Source organism: Delphinapterus leucas, chromosome 2 (genome assembly GCF_059928025.1).
Source record: "Delphinapterus leucas isolate spDelLeu-1000000601 "Yukka" chromosome 2, BTC_Dleu_Yukka2, whole genome shotgun sequence".
NCBI lineage: Eukaryota > Metazoa > Chordata > Mammalia > Artiodactyla > Monodontidae > Delphinapterus > Delphinapterus leucas.
Window position 1 is genome coordinate 96,990,197 of NC_143130.1, and position 20,832 is coordinate 97,011,028.

Genomic DNA, 20,832 nt, shown 5'->3' on the forward strand with positions numbered 1-20,832 from the left:
AACTGTTCTGCAACTAGACTGTGGTAATATATAAACGTATTATACAGTGTTGTGAATGTACTTAATGCCACTAAAATGTATACTTTGAAATGTGAAATATTATGTTATGTGTATTTTGCCTCAATTAAAAAAAGACAAAGAGGGGACTTCTCTGGCGGTCCAGTGGTTAAGACTCTGCGTTTCCACTACAGGGGGCTCAGGTTCGATCACTGGCCGGGGAACTAAGATCCTGCATGCTGAGCAGTGCGGTAAAAAAAAGAAAAAGAAAAAGTACTTAGTGTGGTCTTTGCACGTGATAGGTATTCCGTAGTCATTGACTAATGACTGGGCAGCATGGTTTTGGTCAATTCCAGCTTTCAGTGAAGCCAGATTTTGCCCTAAACAAACATGGCCCTATGGATTTATCAGCCATTTTCTAGTTCTTCTGCCTGAGGATTATGCACAAAGGCTCAGCAACTATACTCCTCCCCCTGTTATGCTACACCCCACACCTATGCTACAAGGCTTCTAAAGAAGTCCTCCATTGTTTCTTGACAGCCGCCAGAAAGGCAAACAGCTTCATTCTATAACAGTCAATCAAAGCTGAGGAACAACAGTAACAAAATGCTGCTACTGAGTTAGGTTGGGAGGTGGTGGTAAGGAGGTATTACAAATATGAAATGATACAGCATTACATTACTCTGAAATCATATACTTACTCAAGACCAGTTTCTCAGCTGTGGCACTACTGACACTTAGGGGGGATTGTCCTGTGCATTTTAGGATGTTCAGCAGCATTCCTGGCCTCTACCCACTAGATATCAGTAGCATTCCCCAGCTGTGACAGTCAAAAATGTCTCCAGATATTTGGCCACCCAAGGGAAAATAGCCATCAGTTGAGAACCACTGCTCTAGACGAAAATACTGAACATCTTATCTAACATTAATACATACAAACTGATGTACCCTAGGAATATGGGTTGGGTTGGGAAATGAGAGGGGGAAAGGACAAAACAACCTACACCATCTTGGATTGCTATGGGTCAGCCTCCTGAAAGCTAACATGTTTGGAAAAGAGCTGTGGGAAAACTCAAGCAGAGAGAGCCGAAATTCCCAAAGGTACATTCATAGGACCAGAGCAATGGCCACCCAAACTAAGGGGAGCTGGAGTAAAGTAGCAAGCACCTAGTGATAAATGTAAATTCATTGTTCTGCTTAGTATGTAAGTCCCCTGTGGATCAATGATACTCAAAGATGAGTGAAGAAATGGTCCCTGTTCTCTGCATTCCAGATGCCTATTGTGTCTGCTCTCTGGATAAAGGCAGCTATTCAGACATTGTCAGAGAATAAAGAACGGAACTGCCTACCTGAGAGTCCCATTCTCTCCTTTGTCCAGGCTGGTGAACCGGCTGTAGAGGCGGGTGATCTGACTGTGGGAAACTAAAGAACACAAAATTAGTCCCAGTTGGAGAAGTTGCCCTCCACTCGAATTGAACCTGAATGTGGCCCTTCAGAAGCCAGCTACTCTTCTGGTCCCAGGCCAACATTAAACGCTTCAAAGTCAGTAAAGTGGGCCGAAATCTCACCTCCAACTCACCTCTAGAGTGTCAAAGCAGGAAGAATGAAAGGAGTTAGGAAATAAACTAAATCAAGAGTAAACAAAATTGACTCTCAGGAATGAAGTCTAGGCTTAATTAAGACTGTGTTAAATGTCAGGTAGTTAAGATTTAACAAAACAAGGCCAAATTTAGTTTAAAAGGAAATTGTGAAACTTTCACCTTTCAGTACCCTGACTTAGAGGCTATGAAAATGCATGCTTTGATTAAAAACGCATCTCTATTAATCAGTTTGATGTTTCAGGCTGGCACAGCTGGGTAGGTAACTTGTGTTGAATTAAAGATCGGGGCTGGGGTTCCCTGGTGGCACAGTGGTTGAGAGTCCGCCTGCCGACGCAGGGGACACAGGTTCGTGCTCCAGTCCGGGAGGATCCCACGTGCCGCGGAGCGGCTGGGCCCGTGAGCCATGGCCACTGAGCCTGCGCGTCCGGAGCCTGTGCTCCGCGACGGGAGAGGCCACAACAGTGAGAGGCCCACGTACCGCAAAAAAAAAAAAAAAAAAAAAAGATTGGGGCTTGTGAAGCAGATTGTATTTAAAAAATCTGATTTACTCCTACCCCAAGCATCAGTGGGTTTATCTTTTCCCTCAGGACTGATCTTCGGGTAAAAGATCACCACAGCCTTGGGTCAGCCTCTTCTCTGTGATGGCATGACCTCCACTGAGTTCCCAGTAAAGGAATGGGCTCCGAGAAAGGAAATTAGGTAATTTGTAAAATGGTCATGTTATCATCAGATGACATCTACAAGGAAGCTGTTTTGCTCCTCATTTTGGACTAACTCAGGCACAAGCTGACAATTATGAGGTAATAACTACAGGTAGACAATGAAACTTTGGAAATGCAAAAAGGAATTTCTGGGAAATAGTTTAGTCTCGTGGCAGATTGGAGGTAGGAGGAAAAAAAGAAGTTATCAAAGGAGAAAAGACAACAGCCAAAAAGGGTGTGGCAAGTGTGGACTTTGTCCTAGGCTGTACCTTCACGGGTAAAGGGGTGGCTGAGGGAGTCCTGGTAGTTGTCTTCCTCCCCCGGCTCAAGAAACAAAAATCCACCTGCAGTTTTAGGAACAATGGGATAAAATAAACAGGGCCACGGGCAGGAGAAACAGGAAGTGAGTGGCCCAGAGCTAGGAGAAGAAGACACACTGGGCAAAGCTGTGAATTCTTCAGCGTCAGGTTTCAGCGCAGGCTGGGCTCCGTTCTGTACGACTGGCTCTCTAAGGAGAGCAGAGAGCAGAGGAGGAGGCAGAACCATTCCCAGCCAGGGCAGAGCCAGCAGGGGTCCAGACACTGAAGCAGTTGTGGACCTTTCTGCTAGTCAGGCAGGTGTCAGTAGCTTGGTGTACACTCTTGTGAGAGTCAGGTTGACAGGTTCTGATTCCAATCACGGCACCACAGCTTACCAGTGAGGGGTGAGTGAGGGGGGTTGTGGAGTGAACTAACAGAATCCAGGAAAGGAAAGCGCTTGGCAAAGGTCTGGCACTTGGTAAGCACTCCAGGTTAGCTATTATCATCATTATCCTTACATTGTGAGCCTGCAGGTACAGTTTTACTGCTGTACTAATTAATCTCCAGCTTTCTCCTGATTCTGCCAGTCACAACCGTTTTCTTCAGGAACCTGACTAGGCTTTGGCCTCGGGCCTCAAAGGCTGCTCTAGAACTAAAGTTCCCTTTAGTTTTCACAAAATAAGTCAGTTAAAGAATGACTAACTTTCCCAAAGGATTTTTTGAAAAAACAAAATTCGTTCACCATCTCAACATCACTGCTTTCATTTCTTCATATATCATCTAACATGTCACTGTGTACTTTACATAAACATAATAGCTTATTTTTCATTTATTAATTCATAATTTTTCTATATTGGAGTCCTTTTTAATAACTGCATAACATTTAGTCCACTGAGTATTATATATTTCAGGTTACTTTTCTTTAACAAGGAACACATTCAAATTGCAGTTCTTTTTATACTAGTTTTTTTTTTTTTTATTTGAGAAAACAATCTATCCACATGGTAAAAATGGTACAAAAGTGATCATAGGGCTTCCCTGGTGGCGCAGTGGTTGAGAGTCTGCCTGCCGATGCAGGGGACACGGGTTTGTGCCCCGGTCCGGGAAGATTCCACGTGCCGCGGAGCGGCTGGGCCCGTGAGCCATGGCCGCTGAGCCTGCGCGTCTGGAGCCTGTGCTCCTCAACGGGAGAGGCCACAACAGGGAAAGCCCCGTGTACCGCATTAAAAAAAAAAAAAAAAAAAAAAAGTGATCATAACGAAAAGTCACCCTAACAACCGCATTCCTCAGTCTCCGTTGCCAGAGTCAAACACTATTACCAGTTTACTGTGAATCCTGCTAGAAATTCCGTATGTATGTATATATGAGTATGTACAGCAAGTTATAAAATTTTTAAGTTGGAAGAAATGTTGTCACCTTGTCCAACTTCTTCAACTAACAAGTGAGCCATCAGACATCTTTCTAATCTAGAACACCATCCAAAAGAAAGGGACACTGAAACCTTATAGTACGATTTTTAAAATTCCCTTAGTGAGTAATGGTATGACATTACATCCCATATTTCAGAAAAAGAGATCAGTTTATGGCTGAGTTCCTAATTTACCAATATGTTTAAAATAACTGTGTAAATAAGTATCCAAACAACCATAAAACTGCTATCTTCCAGGACAAACTGGGCTATGTGGAAATCAGGGGAGAAATGTACAACCAAATGCCAACTTTTAACACAACTCAGTATGGTTACATCTCAATCTACCTCCTAAATATCGGAACTAATGTTATAATGATATTGTTACAAAGAGCTCCGTTAGAACAGACGAAGAAGGAGGAGAAAGAGAAGAAGGAGAAGAAGCAGCAACAGCAGCAGCAGCAAGTAAGCAGGCTTTAATTCAGGTGCTAAACTCACTATGACCAAGAATATAAAGCAAACTCCAAGGTGTATACCTCAGAGTAACTTCAAGGAGCAAAAAGGTATTGGAACTGCCACAGAGGAAGGCAGGACAAGTTTCCCGGAAACTATTCTCATCAGAAGGCGCTAGGTTAGCAGGACAAGTGCCCGAAACCTGCATCATTCTTGGTAACCCAAAGGAAGTCTCAGGAGTTGACAATTACTTTCAGAAAAGGCTGTGAATGTGGGCATATCTTGAACAAAGCTATATTTTTCTCCACTGATGGGCAAATAATTAGTTTCTATTGTTGAAAGGTTACTTAAAAGACACTGCTAATCTTCCTGACTAAAAGCCGTTCTGACTATCATTACTGTGCTCAGAGAAAGGCATTTCACAGAAATGCCAAGCACTAAGGAGGAAAAGCAAAGTGAAGAGTAAAAATGAAAAGGGAATAAGAAAAAAAATCATTTTGCCCTTGCCTTTATCCTAAATCTTAACACAGAAGAACAGATTAATAACCTAGGTAAAGCATATACGTGCAACCGAAGGTAACTCTCAAAAGATTGAGAGGTTGAAGCCTGTACCCCTAACCATTCCTCCTGAACACTCCACACCCCAATATTTCGCATTTCCTCTGGCAAGAGGACTTCAAGAGCTGGCCTACTCTCTCAGGAAACCTATAGATTAAGAGACTTAAAAGAGATTAAAAACAAAAACAAAAACTTTCTTATAACTGGGGATGTCTAAATATGGACTGAATGATAGATAATATTTATAGAATTATTGTCAACTTTCTTAGGTGTGATAATAGTATTCTAGTTATGTAGGGAAAAAAATCCCTATTCTCAGGAGATACATGCAGAATGCTTAAGGGGTGAAGGGTTCTAATATCTGCAACTTTAAAATGGTTCACCAAAAAAATATATATAGGGCTTCCCCGCTGGCGCAGTGTTTAAGAACCCGCCTGCCAATGCAGGGGACACAGGTTCAAGCCCTGGTCTGGGAAGATCCCACATGCTGCGGAGCAACTAAGCCCGTGCGCCACAACTACTGAGCCTGCACTCTAGAGCCCACGAGCCACATCTACTGAGCCTACATGCCACAACTACTGAAGCCCACGCGCCTAGAGCCCGTGCTCCGCAACAAGAGAAGCCACCGCAATGAGGAGCCTGTGCACCGCAACGAAGAGTAGCCCCCTCTTGCTGCAACTAGAGAAAGCATGCCCACAGCAAAGAAGACCAACGCAGCCAAAAATAAAAAAATAGGAGCTGGAAGACAGCAGCAGGGTCTTCTGTAGTGACAGAACCTTCAGGCACTATGGCAAGGCAGATGAGGGCCATGAAGGGGTTCTGCATTTTGAGGCAGGAGCAGCCTGAAGTTGAACTTCCACTTACATTCTAGCCCAGGAAATTATTCTCAAGCAATTGCCTTTGCCTGTCTTGTGCTCTTTGCTGCAACTACAGAGAAACCCACACTAGTTCTATCATCACTACACCCTTTCAAACAAACAAAACCTCACTGGCCTGTAAAACGTACTTCCCAAACCTGTTCAATATCTTTGCCATGTCACATGACACACACCAGAAGGTAGAGGCTAAAAATAAATCAATCGGCATTTATTACTACTCAGTTGGCATGAGTTGTTTCTCACAGATTATGTGGCTATTTTTTTTTAAAAGGTTTTAAGTAATTCCCAGCCAGGTTATTACCACACAGTTAAGTGAACTAAAGGTGGAGCATACAGAAACTCCCAAGACACTTATGACCTTTCCCTTAATGACAACTTTTATTGAAATGATTTTAATTTATGGAAATGTTGACGAGTGAAAGAAGGTGATAGAACTAAGACAATATAGCAAATGTTTTACGCCAACACAAAGTGTTTTTAGACAGTGTTTTTCAAACTGTTAGAAAAAACAGGATTTCTACTCCTTTCGAAGTTTTATTTCCTTAGAATTGGGAAAACATGATTCCTAATCCAATATCCCCTGAAAATAGGAAAAGTGTAAAATGCCGTCACCTCTCCAGTTATATAGCTCTAGACAAAGTTTTTATAACTAGCATATGCTAATGGTATTTTCCCAATAAGATGATTGTTATCTGTGGTTCAAAAGGTAATAGCTAACACCTGGTGCTCATTACATACCCAGACACTATTCTAAGTAGTTTACATTTTTCTCATTTTATTCTCACTAGGAATCCTATAAAGTAGGTACTATTATTATTCCCATTTACAGATGACAAAGTTGAGGCTTACAAGGAATTCTTACTTAGAATTACTTTTCCAAACACTTAGAGATTAAATTTCAAATACCGGATAACCTAGTCATACATGAATTCTAATCAATTCAGACTTATGAATGCAAAGCTTTCATACTGAATATAAAGTCAGTTTTACTCAATCATGCTACATTTTCTCACTGGCAAAGCGAGTAAAGAAATGTCTTATATTTGTTCTTAACTTGAAGTGTTTCTGATTGATAGTTCCCCAAACTCTTAACAACAAGAAGCAGAGGAAAACAGGACTAATTCCACCTCTCTACCCGACCCTCAGGTATCCGCTGTTTTTATTCTTCTAAACCTTTTGCATCATGCTAAGATTAATGCTTTAAAAATCAACTCTGCTGATCGGCACTAACTGGATAAATTGATGGCTCAACTCCCAGAGCAGAAGAATGACAGGTAGCATACTGGGGGAGAAAGCACCTGGAAGCCACCCAAAATGCCCTAGGTTAATTTATCCAAATCTAATCAATTCATGCATGAATCAAGGCCCAATTCCTGTCCTCCTCAAAGCCAGCTCACAAGGACTCTTCCCTGAGTTCTGAAAGAGGTGCCACACAATTTCAGGTACCCTATATGTCCTGATGCTAATCCTAACTCCTGTGGGCTTATCTCTATGACAGGTTTGTGAGCATCTTTTGTCACCATCTGCTTTGAGTACCCAGTATCGTACTGAATACAGACGTTGCAAAAATTCAATAAGTACTTGTTTCATTAGGCTTTCTGGCTCAATACATACATTTGTACTGGTTGTGGCTGAGACTCTCCCTCAGGCTTGATTCACTTTTCGGCAACTAGGAAAATAGTTCTACAGGAGTACTCAGTTCTCACAAGGTCACACAGTAAAATATAATGCAGAGTCCTAAGGCAGTTGAGGCCACTTTCATTTGGTCAAATGTAATAAAACCAGAATGAGATTATTGCTCCCTTCCTCTTGAGGTAAAAATAGCTTTTTCCCACCCTCACTCTGGTTTACACTCCCCCATTATGTGACTTTTAATTTTAAGCATGAATGCTTTAACTCTGGTGTCACCTTAGACCTACAGTAGTTCTTATGTTCTCAAAAGTGTGGCCAGAGGTCATAACCACAAAATGTAATAAAATGCTTGCTGAATCCAAACTGCCTACGTTTCTACTCTTGGAGTCAGGGTAAGTCATAAAATGACCATAAGGTCAAGTGGCCAAATAAGTACTGCACATTATAAACAGCTAACTACTTTCTGTCATTCATTCAAAATCATCCAAAGGACTACATTGGTAGGCGGTGAGGTCCTTAAAGTCTTTATGGAGAGGCTTAATGATGGTAAGTTAGGAGATGCTGAAAGCAGTAAACCAATCTGACAAGGGATGAGGCTAGATAACACCCCTTCCAACTTGAAGATTCTAGAAAGTTGAACTTGTCAGAAAGCATGGACAGCATTTAATTTATCTCAGGCCACCACTGCCTGAATAATTCTGAGGTTCCCCCAGCACTCAATATTATCTGCGAATGGACCACTGAGTTATTTACTGGTCATCTCATTATCAAAGACAGGTATCATGAAGACTCAGGGCCCAGATGTTTACATAACTCATGTAAAATACAAGAGTCATAATGAATTACTGAGAAGAGAAAATAATGTATGCATTATCAAGGACTACACAAATGTATGATGGTGTTTTACCGGGCTTCTGAATTCCCAAAACTCTGTTGCCCCTTTCCAGTTAATGAGGAAGAGACTGGACTGTAAAAAATCAGTTCCTAGTACAAATTCACACTGAGGTTTTTGGAGCATATCCAATTTCCACGGCGACTGCATGAAGTATCCCAGCATAGTAGAAATCAATAGATCTGAAATTAGGACAGCAAGCATCCTCACTGTAAATAAAAAACTGGTAGTCACATTATCCGTGCTTTCTCTCCACAAGCTCAGAATGAAAGAAGTCTCATATTCAGACCCCTGATTCTTTAAGGTGTCCCGTCCAGTCTTCCAAAGCCTTACTGTACGATCTCACTTTCTGGATTTATTTTTCCGGTTGTGGCAAGAATTTGTTTGATTTCCCACAATTGTCAGTGGTTTTAAATCCTTGCCCAGAAACGTCACGGGAAAGGACAGAATGTTTTCTACAGAATGCATCCACAGTTCCTGAATTTGAGGTTGGTGCGAGGAAAGATAAAGGAAAAGAGTTCGGGGGGCTTGTCAAGAGCAGGGGGAAGAGAAAAGAGCGGGATCAGTGATCTACGGGTGATCAGGACTCCCGCCTTTGGTGGGAAGGACAGCCCCACAAGAGGCACTGCCCTGCTCCAGGTAGCTGTAGCTTAAGAACAGGTCCTCCATCATCCCCGAAGCTCCAGCGCTGGAGGCTGCCCAGGACACCCCCAACCTCCCAGGACCTCATCTCCAGACCTCAGCGACAGTCGCCCTTGGTCCTGAGGCCAACCGGAGGCGCTCGGCCGCGTTCCCACCCCCTACCCGAACTCACAGCCAGTTTCCTTCTTGATCTCCTCGAGCTCTTCGTCCCGCAGTAACGTGGAGGCCCGGGACCCCATCACCGAGCCGGGAGCTCCTCCGGGAGCAGCGGCGCCAGAAGCGACAGCGGCGGCGGTAGGGAGGGAAGAAGGGGAGGAAGAGCCAGGGGTCAAGAAGGGAGAGGGCAGTGGTTCTACTGTGGACTGGGAAGGGAACCCAGGGGTGGCGCGCGGGGGAGGGCGGCCCGGAGGCCCAGCCAATTGGGAATGAGGCTGAGCTCAGCGCCGGAGCCGACGTCGACGTTCCTAGCTCCAGCCCCCGAATGAATCAGCCCAGCGCCGGGCCGGGTCTAGCTAAAGACGGGCCACGCCCCCGGAAACATGATGCCACCGGCCTTAAAGGGGCAATTCTGACCCTAGCGCCCGCAATTAAAAGGGCAACGCCATTGACCCACTGTTTTACAACACAATAACGTGTGGCAGGCGGTGTAGCCAACCTGTTTCTCACAGAACTCTTACACTAGAAATCCCACCCTACGGTTGGCATGGACTGCGGAGAGAAACAATAAAAACAGACAAAACGTCTTTTGGGTGAACGCTAGGGTGTGTCTCCCGGGAACTGCATGCTGGGAGTTGCACCTCCTGATTCTTCCTGGGGCCCTCTCTCCTCTCGGCCGCAAGGGGCGCTCGGGAGCCAGCCTCGGGACCGCGCGCCGATTGGCTCCTCGGGAAACAGCCGGGACCTCTGTTTCAGGCCGGCTGGCGTCCGACCTGTAGAGTGGGTTCCCGGCGCTGCGTACTTTAGTTTTCGGGGCTGTCCTTTGACAACCGCCACCGCGGGCTTGGAACTCCCCGAAAGTTTTTCCTTAACAAAAGTCCCTCTTTTTTCACTTCAAGACTGAAGCTCGAGGAACTCACCATTTGGCTGAAATAGAGACAAGATTTCCCAAACTTTCGTCGGAGGAAAAAGAAAAACAAACCTAACGGCGGAGGAGAGAATTTCTAGCGTATGGCCCACCGTTTATTTGAAGTTTCTTATTTTGCCTTAAAAACGAGGAAATTTGCATTTTGCTCCTGTGGCATATTTTTGTTTGTTTTCTTGAAAACATTTAAAGCCACCCGTTAAATTAGTACACCCTTTAAGGTGAACCAGTTCTTTTCCTGTGGCTTCAGTGCCTTTACACCCCTTACCCACCCCTCGAGTGTTACTTTGTACAGAACTGGTTTGAGTTATGGAAGAACCAAATTCTGACCGCTATCGCGTAGTACTTAAGCACTAGAACCCTGTATTAGCGAGCTGGTCACGTCAATTTAGGTTACTGGATTAAAGCTTTACCTAAGGCTTTGACGGCTTAGCAAGGATACTGAGGTTCTAGTCTTACTGAATTGTTTTCACGATAGACTTACTTTTGTCTGACCTAATGATGTCTGCCTGAATAAGCAGAGTGTGACATGTTGGATATGCCCATCTAGGCCACAGGACCTTCTTTTTATTCTGAGAGCGTAAGTATGGTAGAAAAACCTGTGATGTCACCGAGGTGAATGTCCATTTTCTGAGTCTGTCTTGAAGCCCATCTCTAGGTCCTGACCTTACTCGCTCCTTCCTAATCTTGAATCTTTTTTTTTTTTTCTTCTGCGGTACGCGGGCCTCTCACTGCTGTGGCCTCTCCCGTTGCGGAGCACAGGCTCCGGACGCGCAGGCTCAGCGGCCATGGCTCACGGGCCCAGCCGCTCCTGAGGCATGTGGGATCTTCCCGGACCGGGGCACGAACCTGTGTCCCCTGCAATCGGCAGGCGGACTCTCAACCACTGCGCCACCAGGGAAGCCCCTAATCTTGAATCTTAACCTTTTGCAACTATCCTCAGTCGGCGCTTTGCTTTGTGTTAATGTTTTTCTGATTTACTTTAACATTTCTTAAATTTCTTTATTACCCAGGCATTTCACAAGCTTATTTCTTATGTATCTTTTAAAAATATAAATTAATTTTTACCTCTATCAAGGGCTGTTTTTTCCAGTTTTATGTTTTCTTTTATTTCTGTAAAAATTCCCCTTTTACCAGTTGGATTGACTTGAACAAAGAAGAATGATTTTTCCAGGCACTCTGGTGACTTGTTTTCTGTTCTTTCTGGATGCTTAACACTTTGTCTTGCACTAGACTGCACACATCCTCCACTAAGGACCTGGTTTTAGTTCAGGTTCCATTACCTTCTAGCTGTGTAACTTTGGGCAGGTGTCTTAAACCTTTAAGCCTCAGTTTCTACATCTGTAAATTAGGTAGTTGTTGTAGGCAACAAATAATAGTTGTGAAGGCACTTGCTAGACCTTAAAATATTAAAGTGTAAGTTATTTATCTGGTTAAAAATGCTATGTAACGTCTCACCTCTTCCTAGTCAAATTGGGCCTTAGTTATTTAGTCAGTGTTTTATAGTTAAACTAAATTGCAAAATTCACTGGTTGACTATTCCAAGTGGGGCAAAGGCAAGCCACTTTTAAATTTAACCACTGTGGAGGAACACTTAGCTGAGGTTCTAAATACAAAGACATCCGAATAACAGGATTGTTCTAAAAGATACTTTTTAAGAAAAGGATTCATCTTTTTTTTTATCTTTTAATTTACAGTATTACACTAAGGATTATAAGAGTGTCTACTTTGAATGATAGCTATTTCTGCAAGATAAAAGTTTTTTCTTTGTACATTTCTCATTGTTATCCTTTTTATAAGCATGCATCATTTTTACAAAAACAGTTGAATTTTACAAAACCAGTGTGTGGCATGTGTCAGTTAATCTGTCAGGCTGCACATGACTGGTGACATTACAGCAGCCCAGTCCCTGAGCTGTGGCCAGGGTGGGGTGGAATGGCCCTCGCAGTGACATGGCAGCTGGATTGGTAATGCGTAAATTGTGATAGTTCTAAGTCACTTATTCTTTGGTTGGTTACAGTGTGAAACTCTGGAAATGTGATTAACCTAGAAGAGGCTTCATCTAGAAGAGGTTAGATCCCAGACGTTTCTGGGTAAACAATTTATTGCAATGTGTTGGCAGGTGTTTGCCAATATCATTTTTTTTCATTTGTTCTTTTAGTTTTTTTGGTTGCTGTTAAAATGATGTATGCATGTGCTATTAAAAAGCCTCTAAATGTTCTTCTTATTCCATTTAGCTAAGGAAGGAAAAGTGATATTAGGCCATTTTATAGACAAAGACGTCAAACCCACCTTGCCTGAAGTCTTTTTTTTTTTTTAAGAAGATGTTGGGGGTAGGAGTTTATTAATTAATTTATTTTTGCTGTGTTGGGTCTTCGTTTCTGTGTGAGGGCTTTCTCTGGTTGTGGCAAGCGGGGTCCACTCTTCATCGCGGTGCGCAGGCCTCTCACTGTTGTGGCCTCTCTTGTTGCGGAGCACAGGCTCCAGACGCGCAGGCTCAGTAGTTGTGGCTCACGGGCCCAGTTGCTCCGCGGCATGTGGGATCCTCCCAGGCCAGGGCTCGAACCTGTGTCCCCTGCATTGGCAGGCAGATTCTCAACCACTGCACCACCAGGGAAGCCCTTGCCTGAAGTCGTAACTTTTCAGTTTCCCATGTATAAATTAGAGTTGGTGCTTGCAATGATATTTTTCTCATTATCATTCTAAAAAGATAAACAGAATTGAATTTCTCTAATATTTTAATTTTTCTTATCCCAGGTATGGGGAAAGGAAAAGTAACCCCATTTTCCCCAAAATATTTAAAAAATCATAGATCTCTTTTATTTTCAAGGGTTTGGATACTTAAAGAAGATTATTTGAAGACTCCTTCTGGAATCAAATAGCATGGATCCCACCAGTGACTACCATTTCCTCAATCAGATTTTGTGGAGAAGAGTGAAACTCACATTGGTTTGTGGCATCTTTGAGGGAGTGCTCCAGCATGTGGACCCTAACAAGATTGTTGTCCTGAAGAAAGGTCTCATTTTATTTCTCATAATCTCCTGCCTTTTAGGAGACTAATAACTCAGTTTGGGTGATGGTTCTGCGCTCGCTTAGCAACTGGGAGAGTGGCATTATTCCTATTTTAGGGAAAGGGTGGGAGGAGGATTAGAATGCTGTTTTCCCTAACAGAGCAACGTGGCTGCATATGCTGGCTTGTCCCCACTTCTATACTTTTATTGACATGATAGTGGAAATTTTCAATATAGAGAGTTTTTTTTAACTGGGTACTTCTTTTAATTTCTCTCCATATGCACCCTGAAATTAAAAATAACCACTGTATTAGAATTGCTTTTGGCTTCAACAGACAAATTCACAAAGACTGTAAGGGGTTAATTTTTCTCATGCAAAAAGAAGCCCAGAGGTAGACTACTGAGGAATAGTGCAGTGGCTGAAAGATGCCAGGAGGGATCAGGTGTCTTGTGCTCCTGCTCTGCCACCTCAGCGACCATGTGTTATCCTCCTGGTCACAAGGTAGCCTTTACACCTCCCAGTTTCAATTCCAATTCATTTTTAAAGGATAAAATTCAGGAACAGCCAGATGGAAGAGATTTATAGGGCAAGGTATGTGGGAAGGGGCTCAGAGTTTCTACCCTCTCTAGGCATGCCACCCTCTTAGCCTCCTCCACGTGCTCACCTTGAAGCCCCAATATATAGTTTTTATTCAGCTAGAATATTGACTTGTTAAGAGTAGTTGATTTCCTGGCACAATAAATTTCAAGTTCACAGTTGAAACGTGTAAATGACATTTGAGAGATTAGTGTTATTGTTAAGCCATATTATGAGTTAAAATAGACTTTTGTAGGCTAGGATGGGACTATACCAGGCTTTTGCAATATTAATTCATTTGGTAATCATTTACTGAGTTTTATATCCCAGGCACTGTGCGGGGTACCAGGGATATGGATAAGAATAACATGGTCTCTGTCCTCAAAAAACTTTGTCTAGTAAGGAGACAGGTAAACAAGTAGAAAGGTGTAATGCAGTGTGATACCCTGTGTGATAGAGGGACGCACAAGATGCTGTGGAAACACAGAATTTCAGCTAACTTAGATCTGAGAATGGTAGGGTTAGGACAGTGGGGAAGGCTTCCCAAAGGAGGAATTGATGGTGGAACTGTTACACCTGCTTACTAACTTATGTACCATTTGGACAAAGCAGGGAGTGACATCACTATGACAGCAGCATGAAGGAAGGTTTGAAGTAGCAATAAACTAGAGACAAGGAGAATAGACAGGGAACTGTTCAGACAATCAAGGGACCCAATAAAGAGGAAATGATGGGAGTCAGAGCTAAGGTTTGGCAGGGAATGGAGTAGAGAAGACAGATTCTAGAAATGCTTAGGAGTGAGGATAAGTAACCTAGTAATCAATTAGATCAGGGGTCCCCAGTCCCCAGACCACAGACCGGTACTGGTCCATGGCCTGTTAGGAACCAGGCTGCACAGCAGGAGGTGAATGGCAGGCGAGCGAGCAAAGCTTCATCTGTATTTACAGCCGCTCCCCATCACTTGCACTGCCTGAGCTCCACCTCCTGTCAGCATTATGGTGAGTTGTGTAATTATTTCATTACATATTACAATGTAATAATAATAGAAATAAAGTGCACAATAAATGTAATGTGCTTGAATCATCCCGAAACCATCCCCCCACCCCAGCCCATGGAAAAATTGTCTTCCACGAAACCGGTCCCTGGTGCCAAAAAGGTTGGGGACTGCTGAATTAGATAGTCAAAGAGCCTCCTACATTTATAACTCAGATTATGTGTATAATACTGTTATTAATTGATAGAAATGGGAAGAGGAACAGGTTTGTTGGTTAGTGGAAGAAGATAATGATCAATTTGAAAAATAATGCAGTAAGTCTGCTATTAGTTGAAAATGACAGTGGAGCTCAGAGAAATAATCCATACTGGAGAAATAATGTATGTCAGGACAACTAGGAAGTTGATGTGATCATTCAAGGAGAAGGAAGAAGCATGAAGAATATCACCCTAGGGATTATCAATGTGTAAGGGGCAAGCGGTGGTGGTAGAGACAGCTAAGGAGACTGGAAGGAGGAAATCAGGGAGACAGTGGAACACTGGTTACAAGATGTTTATTAAAATCATTGAGGCCTGGTTTTGAATCCTGACTCTGTCTTTTACTAGTAGTGTGACCTTGAGCAGGTTATTCAACCTTTCTGAGCCTCAAATTCCTCCATAATGGAGATAGTTGAAATACCTATCTCATTATGTTACTGGATAGTCAAACACAGGCAAATAATTAGCAAGATGCCTGGTTTGGAGTGGGTGCTCAGTGTGGTGGCTTTAGATAATTAGTAGGAAAAGAAATAAACACTAAGAGTGTCCTGTAGGGCTTCCCTGGTGGGCAGTAGTTGAGAGTCCGCCTGCCGATGCAGGGGACACGGGTTCGTGCCCCCATCCATGAAGATCCCACGTGCCGCAGAGCGGCTGGGCCTGTGAGCCATGGCTGCTGAGCCTGCGCGTCCAGAGCCTGTGCTCCGCAATGGGAGAGGCCACAACAGTGAGAGGCCCGCGTACCGCGCAAAAAAAAAAAAAAAGAGAGAGAAAAAAAAAAGAGTGTCCTGTAAGCCAAAGAAGAAAGGAGAGAACAGTATTGTCAGTGGATGCATGGGAACCAAGTATAAGATTGTAAACTTTTTGGGGATTTGACAAATAGGCAGTTGGTGATCTTTGACCTATGTAAGAATATGTTCAGTGGACTAGTGAAGGTAAAACTCATTTGTTTTGGATTGCTGAGAAATGTGGAAATATACAGCTGCTGTGAGCACTGCCATCTAGAAAAAAATGACACTGTATTGTAAACATGACAAATAAACTTCTCCCAACTCCCTTACCTACTCATAGAAGAGCCTGTAATTGGGCCAGGAGTTGGATTGTTGTCTCTGACAATTAATAGCTCAAGCATGTAGAGTGACATGAAACAGGGTGTGGACTCTAGAAGTAGTCAGATGACTTGTTTTTTTCTGGAGTTAGGTGGAGTAAAAATCAGTAGAAATATAGTAAGTAGATAATCCTTAGCCCCAAAGGCCTTAGAATATTTTTGGAAGAAGTTTAAATTCAGTGTACTACTACTGCCCTTTTAGTGTATCTTGGACCACCTTTTAGTGTATCTGGTGTTCCCTCTGTTCTTTATACTACTTGTTTCAAGGTTATAGCTTTGTAATTTATTATTGACTTTTTATTCCTTGGGGAAGATAATTTAGGGATTTTTATAAAACTCAAATTTGGGCACTTTTGTGAGACATATTTTCTTATAGTTTTAGGGAATATTACTTTTTATCAACCAAATGAATTGTTTTCTATAACAGTGAAGAATGTGGAGACTGATCGAAGTGTCCCAGGAGTGAAGATGTTTTTTGGACACGAGATTGTGAATGGTGAGAACTTCATGTTCCCTAAATGCTGGTATCGGGATTTGCAGTAGCAATAAACTCATTGCTCTGCCTCATTTCAGTGTTTGGGGGTTGGAGGGAAAACTAAGATGTTATCTTGCATTTATGAACTCTTAAAGCTGGTATTTGGGAATTGTCCCTTATCTTACTGTTTCGGGAGGTACTATGAGCAGAACAGTCGTAGAGAATTTTAATCATGTTGGTTTTACAATGTGAGGACATCTGGTACTCAGTACTAGAGACTCAGCTCGCAGGCAGAGTTAGGAATCTGAACAGAAAGGAACTGTCAGACTTCCCTGGTGGCGCAGTGGTTAAGAATCTTCCTGCCAATGCAGGGGACACAGGTTTGATCCCTGGTCCGGGAAGATCCCACGTGCCATGGAGCAACTAAGCCCGTGCACCACAACTACTGAGCCTGTGCTCTAGAGCCTGCAAGCCACAACTACTGAGCCCAGCCCTTGTGCCACAACAACTGAAGCCTGCAGTCCTGGAGCCCATGCACCTCAAGAAGAGAAGCCACCCCAGCGAGAAGCCTATGCACCTCAACGAAGAGTATCCCCCGCTCGCCACAACTAGGGAAAGCCCGTGCACGGCAACGAAGACCCAATGCAGCAAAAAAATAATAAATTAATTAAATAAATAAATTTTTAAAAAAAAGAAAGAAAGGAACTGTCTTGCTCAGCAAGCGGATTTAACACCAGACACTCACAGTACTTTCACAGTCCCTTATTTGAAACCTTGGGGCCAAATGTTTCAGATCTCAGGCTAGTTCTGGATTTTTCAAAAAGCTAACAAAGGGTATATACTGGTCATATTACATAACACCTCAAGTGGGTCTGGTCAGCACTCCGTAATAAAACACATTTCTACAGAGAAACGGATGGATAATCATACTAAGTGGAATAAAATAGGACTGTAAATAGTATGTCAGTTCAGGTTTTGCTGCCAAAAGAGTTACAAAGAATTTTTGGTTTTCAGACCTTTGTGGGAAGTAGCCCTGTTCTTTATTTCTGCCAGCTAAAACAATTTAGCAAGAATAGATACAATTGTTTGCCTAAAGGAAGAGCTATAGAAGCTCATCTGGTCAGTGTGCTTCAGACAAGCCAAATGGGGTAAGAGAAAAGGGTTAGGAACAAGAGCTATTCTTTCTTTCAAGAACTCAAAAGCAAAAAGGCTTCCAAGGAGGAGTGAATATCAGTGTGGGGTGGAGGGGGGTGGCGGAACGGGTGAGCTGGGACCTCATAGAACTGTGCATTTCTTACCGTTGGGGCAGATATGAGGAAAGGAAAGGACTCCTGCCAATCAAGACCTACTTTAAAGTAGACAAGTCCAGCCAGCTTTTTTTTTTTTTTTTTTTTTTTAGTATTTCTTTCTTTCTTTCTATGGCTACGTCAGGTCTTAATTGTGGCATGCAGGATATTTTAGTTGTGGCATGCATGATCTTTAGTTGTGGCATGCGTGATCTTTAGTTGCGGCATGTGGGATCTTTAGTTGAGGCCTGTGGGATCTAGTTCCCTGACCAGGGATCGAACCCAGGCCCCTCTGCTCTGGGAACGTGGAGTCTTAGCCACGGGACCACCAGGGAAGTCCCCAGCCAGCTTATATAACTGTCATTTCTTACTGAGTACGCTACTGTAAACACTCTTTGTCCCTTGAGCACCTTTTAAAAATGGCAGTGATGGTGGTGGAAGTAGAGCGATTGTTAATTGTGTGTTAACTGTTAGACTTTGCAGTAGAACAGAGCTCTGGACTGGAACAAAGCTAGGCTGTGGATGAGTCTGTAAAGAAAAATGAAGGAATTACTACTACTATTTCCTAACTCAGGAGAAGGCTGACCACTGACCAGCTTTGTGATCTGTACACATGGATTCATTTCTTCCTAAATTCATTCTCAGGACTTGGCCTTTGTTTATAATTTCTAGGCTCAAAGGATGGCCTTCTTCTTCTTTCTTTGCCCTGTGGCTCAATCAGCCATAGAGGGTTCTCCCTGAAAAGCACCTTGAATAAGAGTTATCAAGATAAAGGATAATAATTGATTAATCCGAGTTTTTAGTGAATTTACTTTCTCTGACCCAGACTCAACACTTCTAGACAGTGTAGGAGAAAGAGACATTTGAAACATAGTTGCCCCTGAGAAACTTTTTCCATGAAAAGTACCTAAGGGTACTTAATTGAATCTTAGATGCCATTAATGACAATGTGCATTATTTCTTTTCCCACCCTAAGAAAGAAAAAGAAGCTGCCAATTAAACTATCATGTGCATTTACCGTAAATCATATCCAATTTCAGAGTTGTTGAAAATGTGCATCTTAGAATCAATGATATACAATATTTCCCTGTATTCCGTGAACTGTTAGGTTAAAAATAAATGGTTTCAGAGTCTCTGTGGAATGTTTATCTCATATTTATTTTGTGATTTCCAGTCTAGCTTTTATTACCTTTCACATCACTGAACTGTTAATGCACCAGCCTGAGAAAGTGGAAGGGACAGTGTGAATGATTTGAGAGAAAACCCCCTAACAGTACATAGTGTGAAGGAAAATGCATTAGGATGGGAATAAATAGGAAAGAAAAGATATCTCTAGAACCATTCTGCATGACCACAAAGGTGTCCCGGAACAAAAAGGGTAAAGTGGATATGTAGAGAGGTTCCTAATCCTGCTAAATGACCAAGGAAGCTATGTAGGGATGTAAGATTAGGGGTCTTCAGTACTTTGGATAGTCTTTTCTGCTCTATTTATTGCTGGCCGATGAAGGCTCTATGGACTAACATTTCATTCCCAATTACTGTCTATGTTACATAATCAAACTGTGGGTGTGGAGGGGACAGAGGGATAGTTAACTGCTTTCATATTGGAAGTCCTGTTGGAAGCCGTTTGGTTATTTTACAGTGGAACTACTGGATGAAGAAGAACAAGGTGCAGTAAGAGAAAAGGCATCTTCTGTTAGGTATGATGGAATGATTTTCTTAATTATGATGTTACCCAGATGTACACATTAGGGTAGAAAGCCTTAACTGTAATTCACTAGCTGTGTAATTCCTAACATGAGAAGAAATAGGTGGATGTTTCCTTCCATCTTTAGATGGTATCTTCAAATCAGTGTAAACAGTGGATGAATGGGTTCTCTATGAAAGATCCAGAGTCCTTACCACTGATGTGTGTATGGCATTAACAACAAAGAACAAGCTCACCTAAGTGTTGTTTTTTATAAGCATAGTCTAAATACAGAAAGAAACAGGATGGATACAATAAAAGATGAAGACATAAATGTATATAAGCCTGCTTCTCCTGCCTCTGAGGCACCAACCACTTCTCTGCTAAATGACCTCAAGTACAGCCCATCAGGTGAGTACCAGGGCTCTGAATTTTCTAGGCTCTCTTGTGGTTCAGAACTCTTCAGAATTGGTATAACCCCGAGTCAAGGTTCTATGTGGAATTCTCAGCTAGGCTGTTGTTTCTAGGGTCCGAATTAAGATAAAATACCATGATTCATTTGTTTATTTAATATTTGAGTGCACACTATATGCCAGACATTGGGGATACCAAAGTTTGGTATCTCTACCTTCATCGAGTTATGGTGCAGGAAACACACTAAATAAGATAAATTAGTATACTATATAGTATGCTGGTGCCACATGTTAAGTAGAAAAAAAACAGAAGAAAAAGAAGAAATGTGTGGAGAGGGTGGTTTTACAATTTTTGAGTGTCCAGGACAGGTCTCACTGAAATAGTGACATTTGAAGTAAAGGCTTGAAGGAAGTGAGGGACCAAGATGTATGAATATCTGGGGGGAATGGTTTTTAGGCATAAAAAATTAGCAGATGCAAAGGCCTGAGAGAGGAACATGCCATGATCTTGAAGGGACAGCAAGGAGATGAGTGTAGCTGGAGCAAGGAGAGCAGTAGGGGATGAAGTGGGGTGAGTGGATCATGGAAGACTTTGTAGATCATTGAAAGGACTTGGCTTTTACTCTGCAGTGAGAAGAGAAGCCATTGGAGGTTGGTTGGTTGTTTTTTTCATTTCCCTAATGACTAAGGATGTTGAGGATTTTTTAATGTGCTTATTTGGCATCTGAATATCTTTGGTGAATGTCTATCCATATCTTTTGTTCATTTTCTTATTGGATTGTTCTCTTATTATTCAGTGTTGGGAGTTCTTTATATATTCTGGATACAAGTCTTTTCTCAAATATATGCTTTGCAAATATTTTCTCCAAGTCTGTGGTTTGTCTT

General features: G+C 42.5%; 2 protein-coding genes across 3 annotated transcripts in view; one reads left to right on the forward strand and one right to left on the reverse strand.

Moving 5' to 3' along the window:
• Nucleotides 1-9,421, reverse strand: part of CHP1 (calcineurin like EF-hand protein 1) — a 37,237-nt gene extending 27,816 nt beyond the window's left edge. Inside the window, exons 1-2 of the mRNA XM_022587423.2 lie at nt 9,234-9,421; nt 1,347-1,419 (exon numbers count right to left, since the gene is read on the reverse strand). Of these exons, the coding sequence (XP_022443131.1) occupies nt 1,347-1,419; nt 9,234-9,300 (140 nt within the window). The 5' untranslated portion in view covers nt 9,301-9,421. The remainder of the gene's footprint in view (nt 1-1,346; nt 1,420-9,233) is intronic.
• Nucleotides 9,422-9,839: 418 nt separating this feature from the next.
• EXD1 (exonuclease 3'-5' domain containing 1) overlaps nt 9,840-20,832 on the forward strand; it is a 42,324-nt gene continuing 31,331 nt past the window's right edge. Inside the window, exons 1-6 of one of the 2 annotated variants that reach the window (XM_030762767.2) lie at nt 9,840-10,722; nt 12,973-13,158; nt 14,678-14,728; nt 16,514-16,582; nt 19,490-19,547; nt 19,818-19,945. In XM_030762767.2, the coding sequence (XP_030618627.1) occupies nt 13,026-13,158; nt 14,678-14,728; nt 16,514-16,582; nt 19,490-19,547; nt 19,818-19,945 (439 nt within the window). In that variant the 5' untranslated portion in view covers nt 9,840-10,722; nt 12,973-13,025. The remainder of the gene's footprint in view (nt 10,723-12,972; nt 13,159-14,677; nt 14,729-16,513; nt 16,583-19,489; nt 19,548-19,817; nt 19,946-20,832) is intronic. The other variant, XM_022587427.3, reaches the window with a different exon arrangement.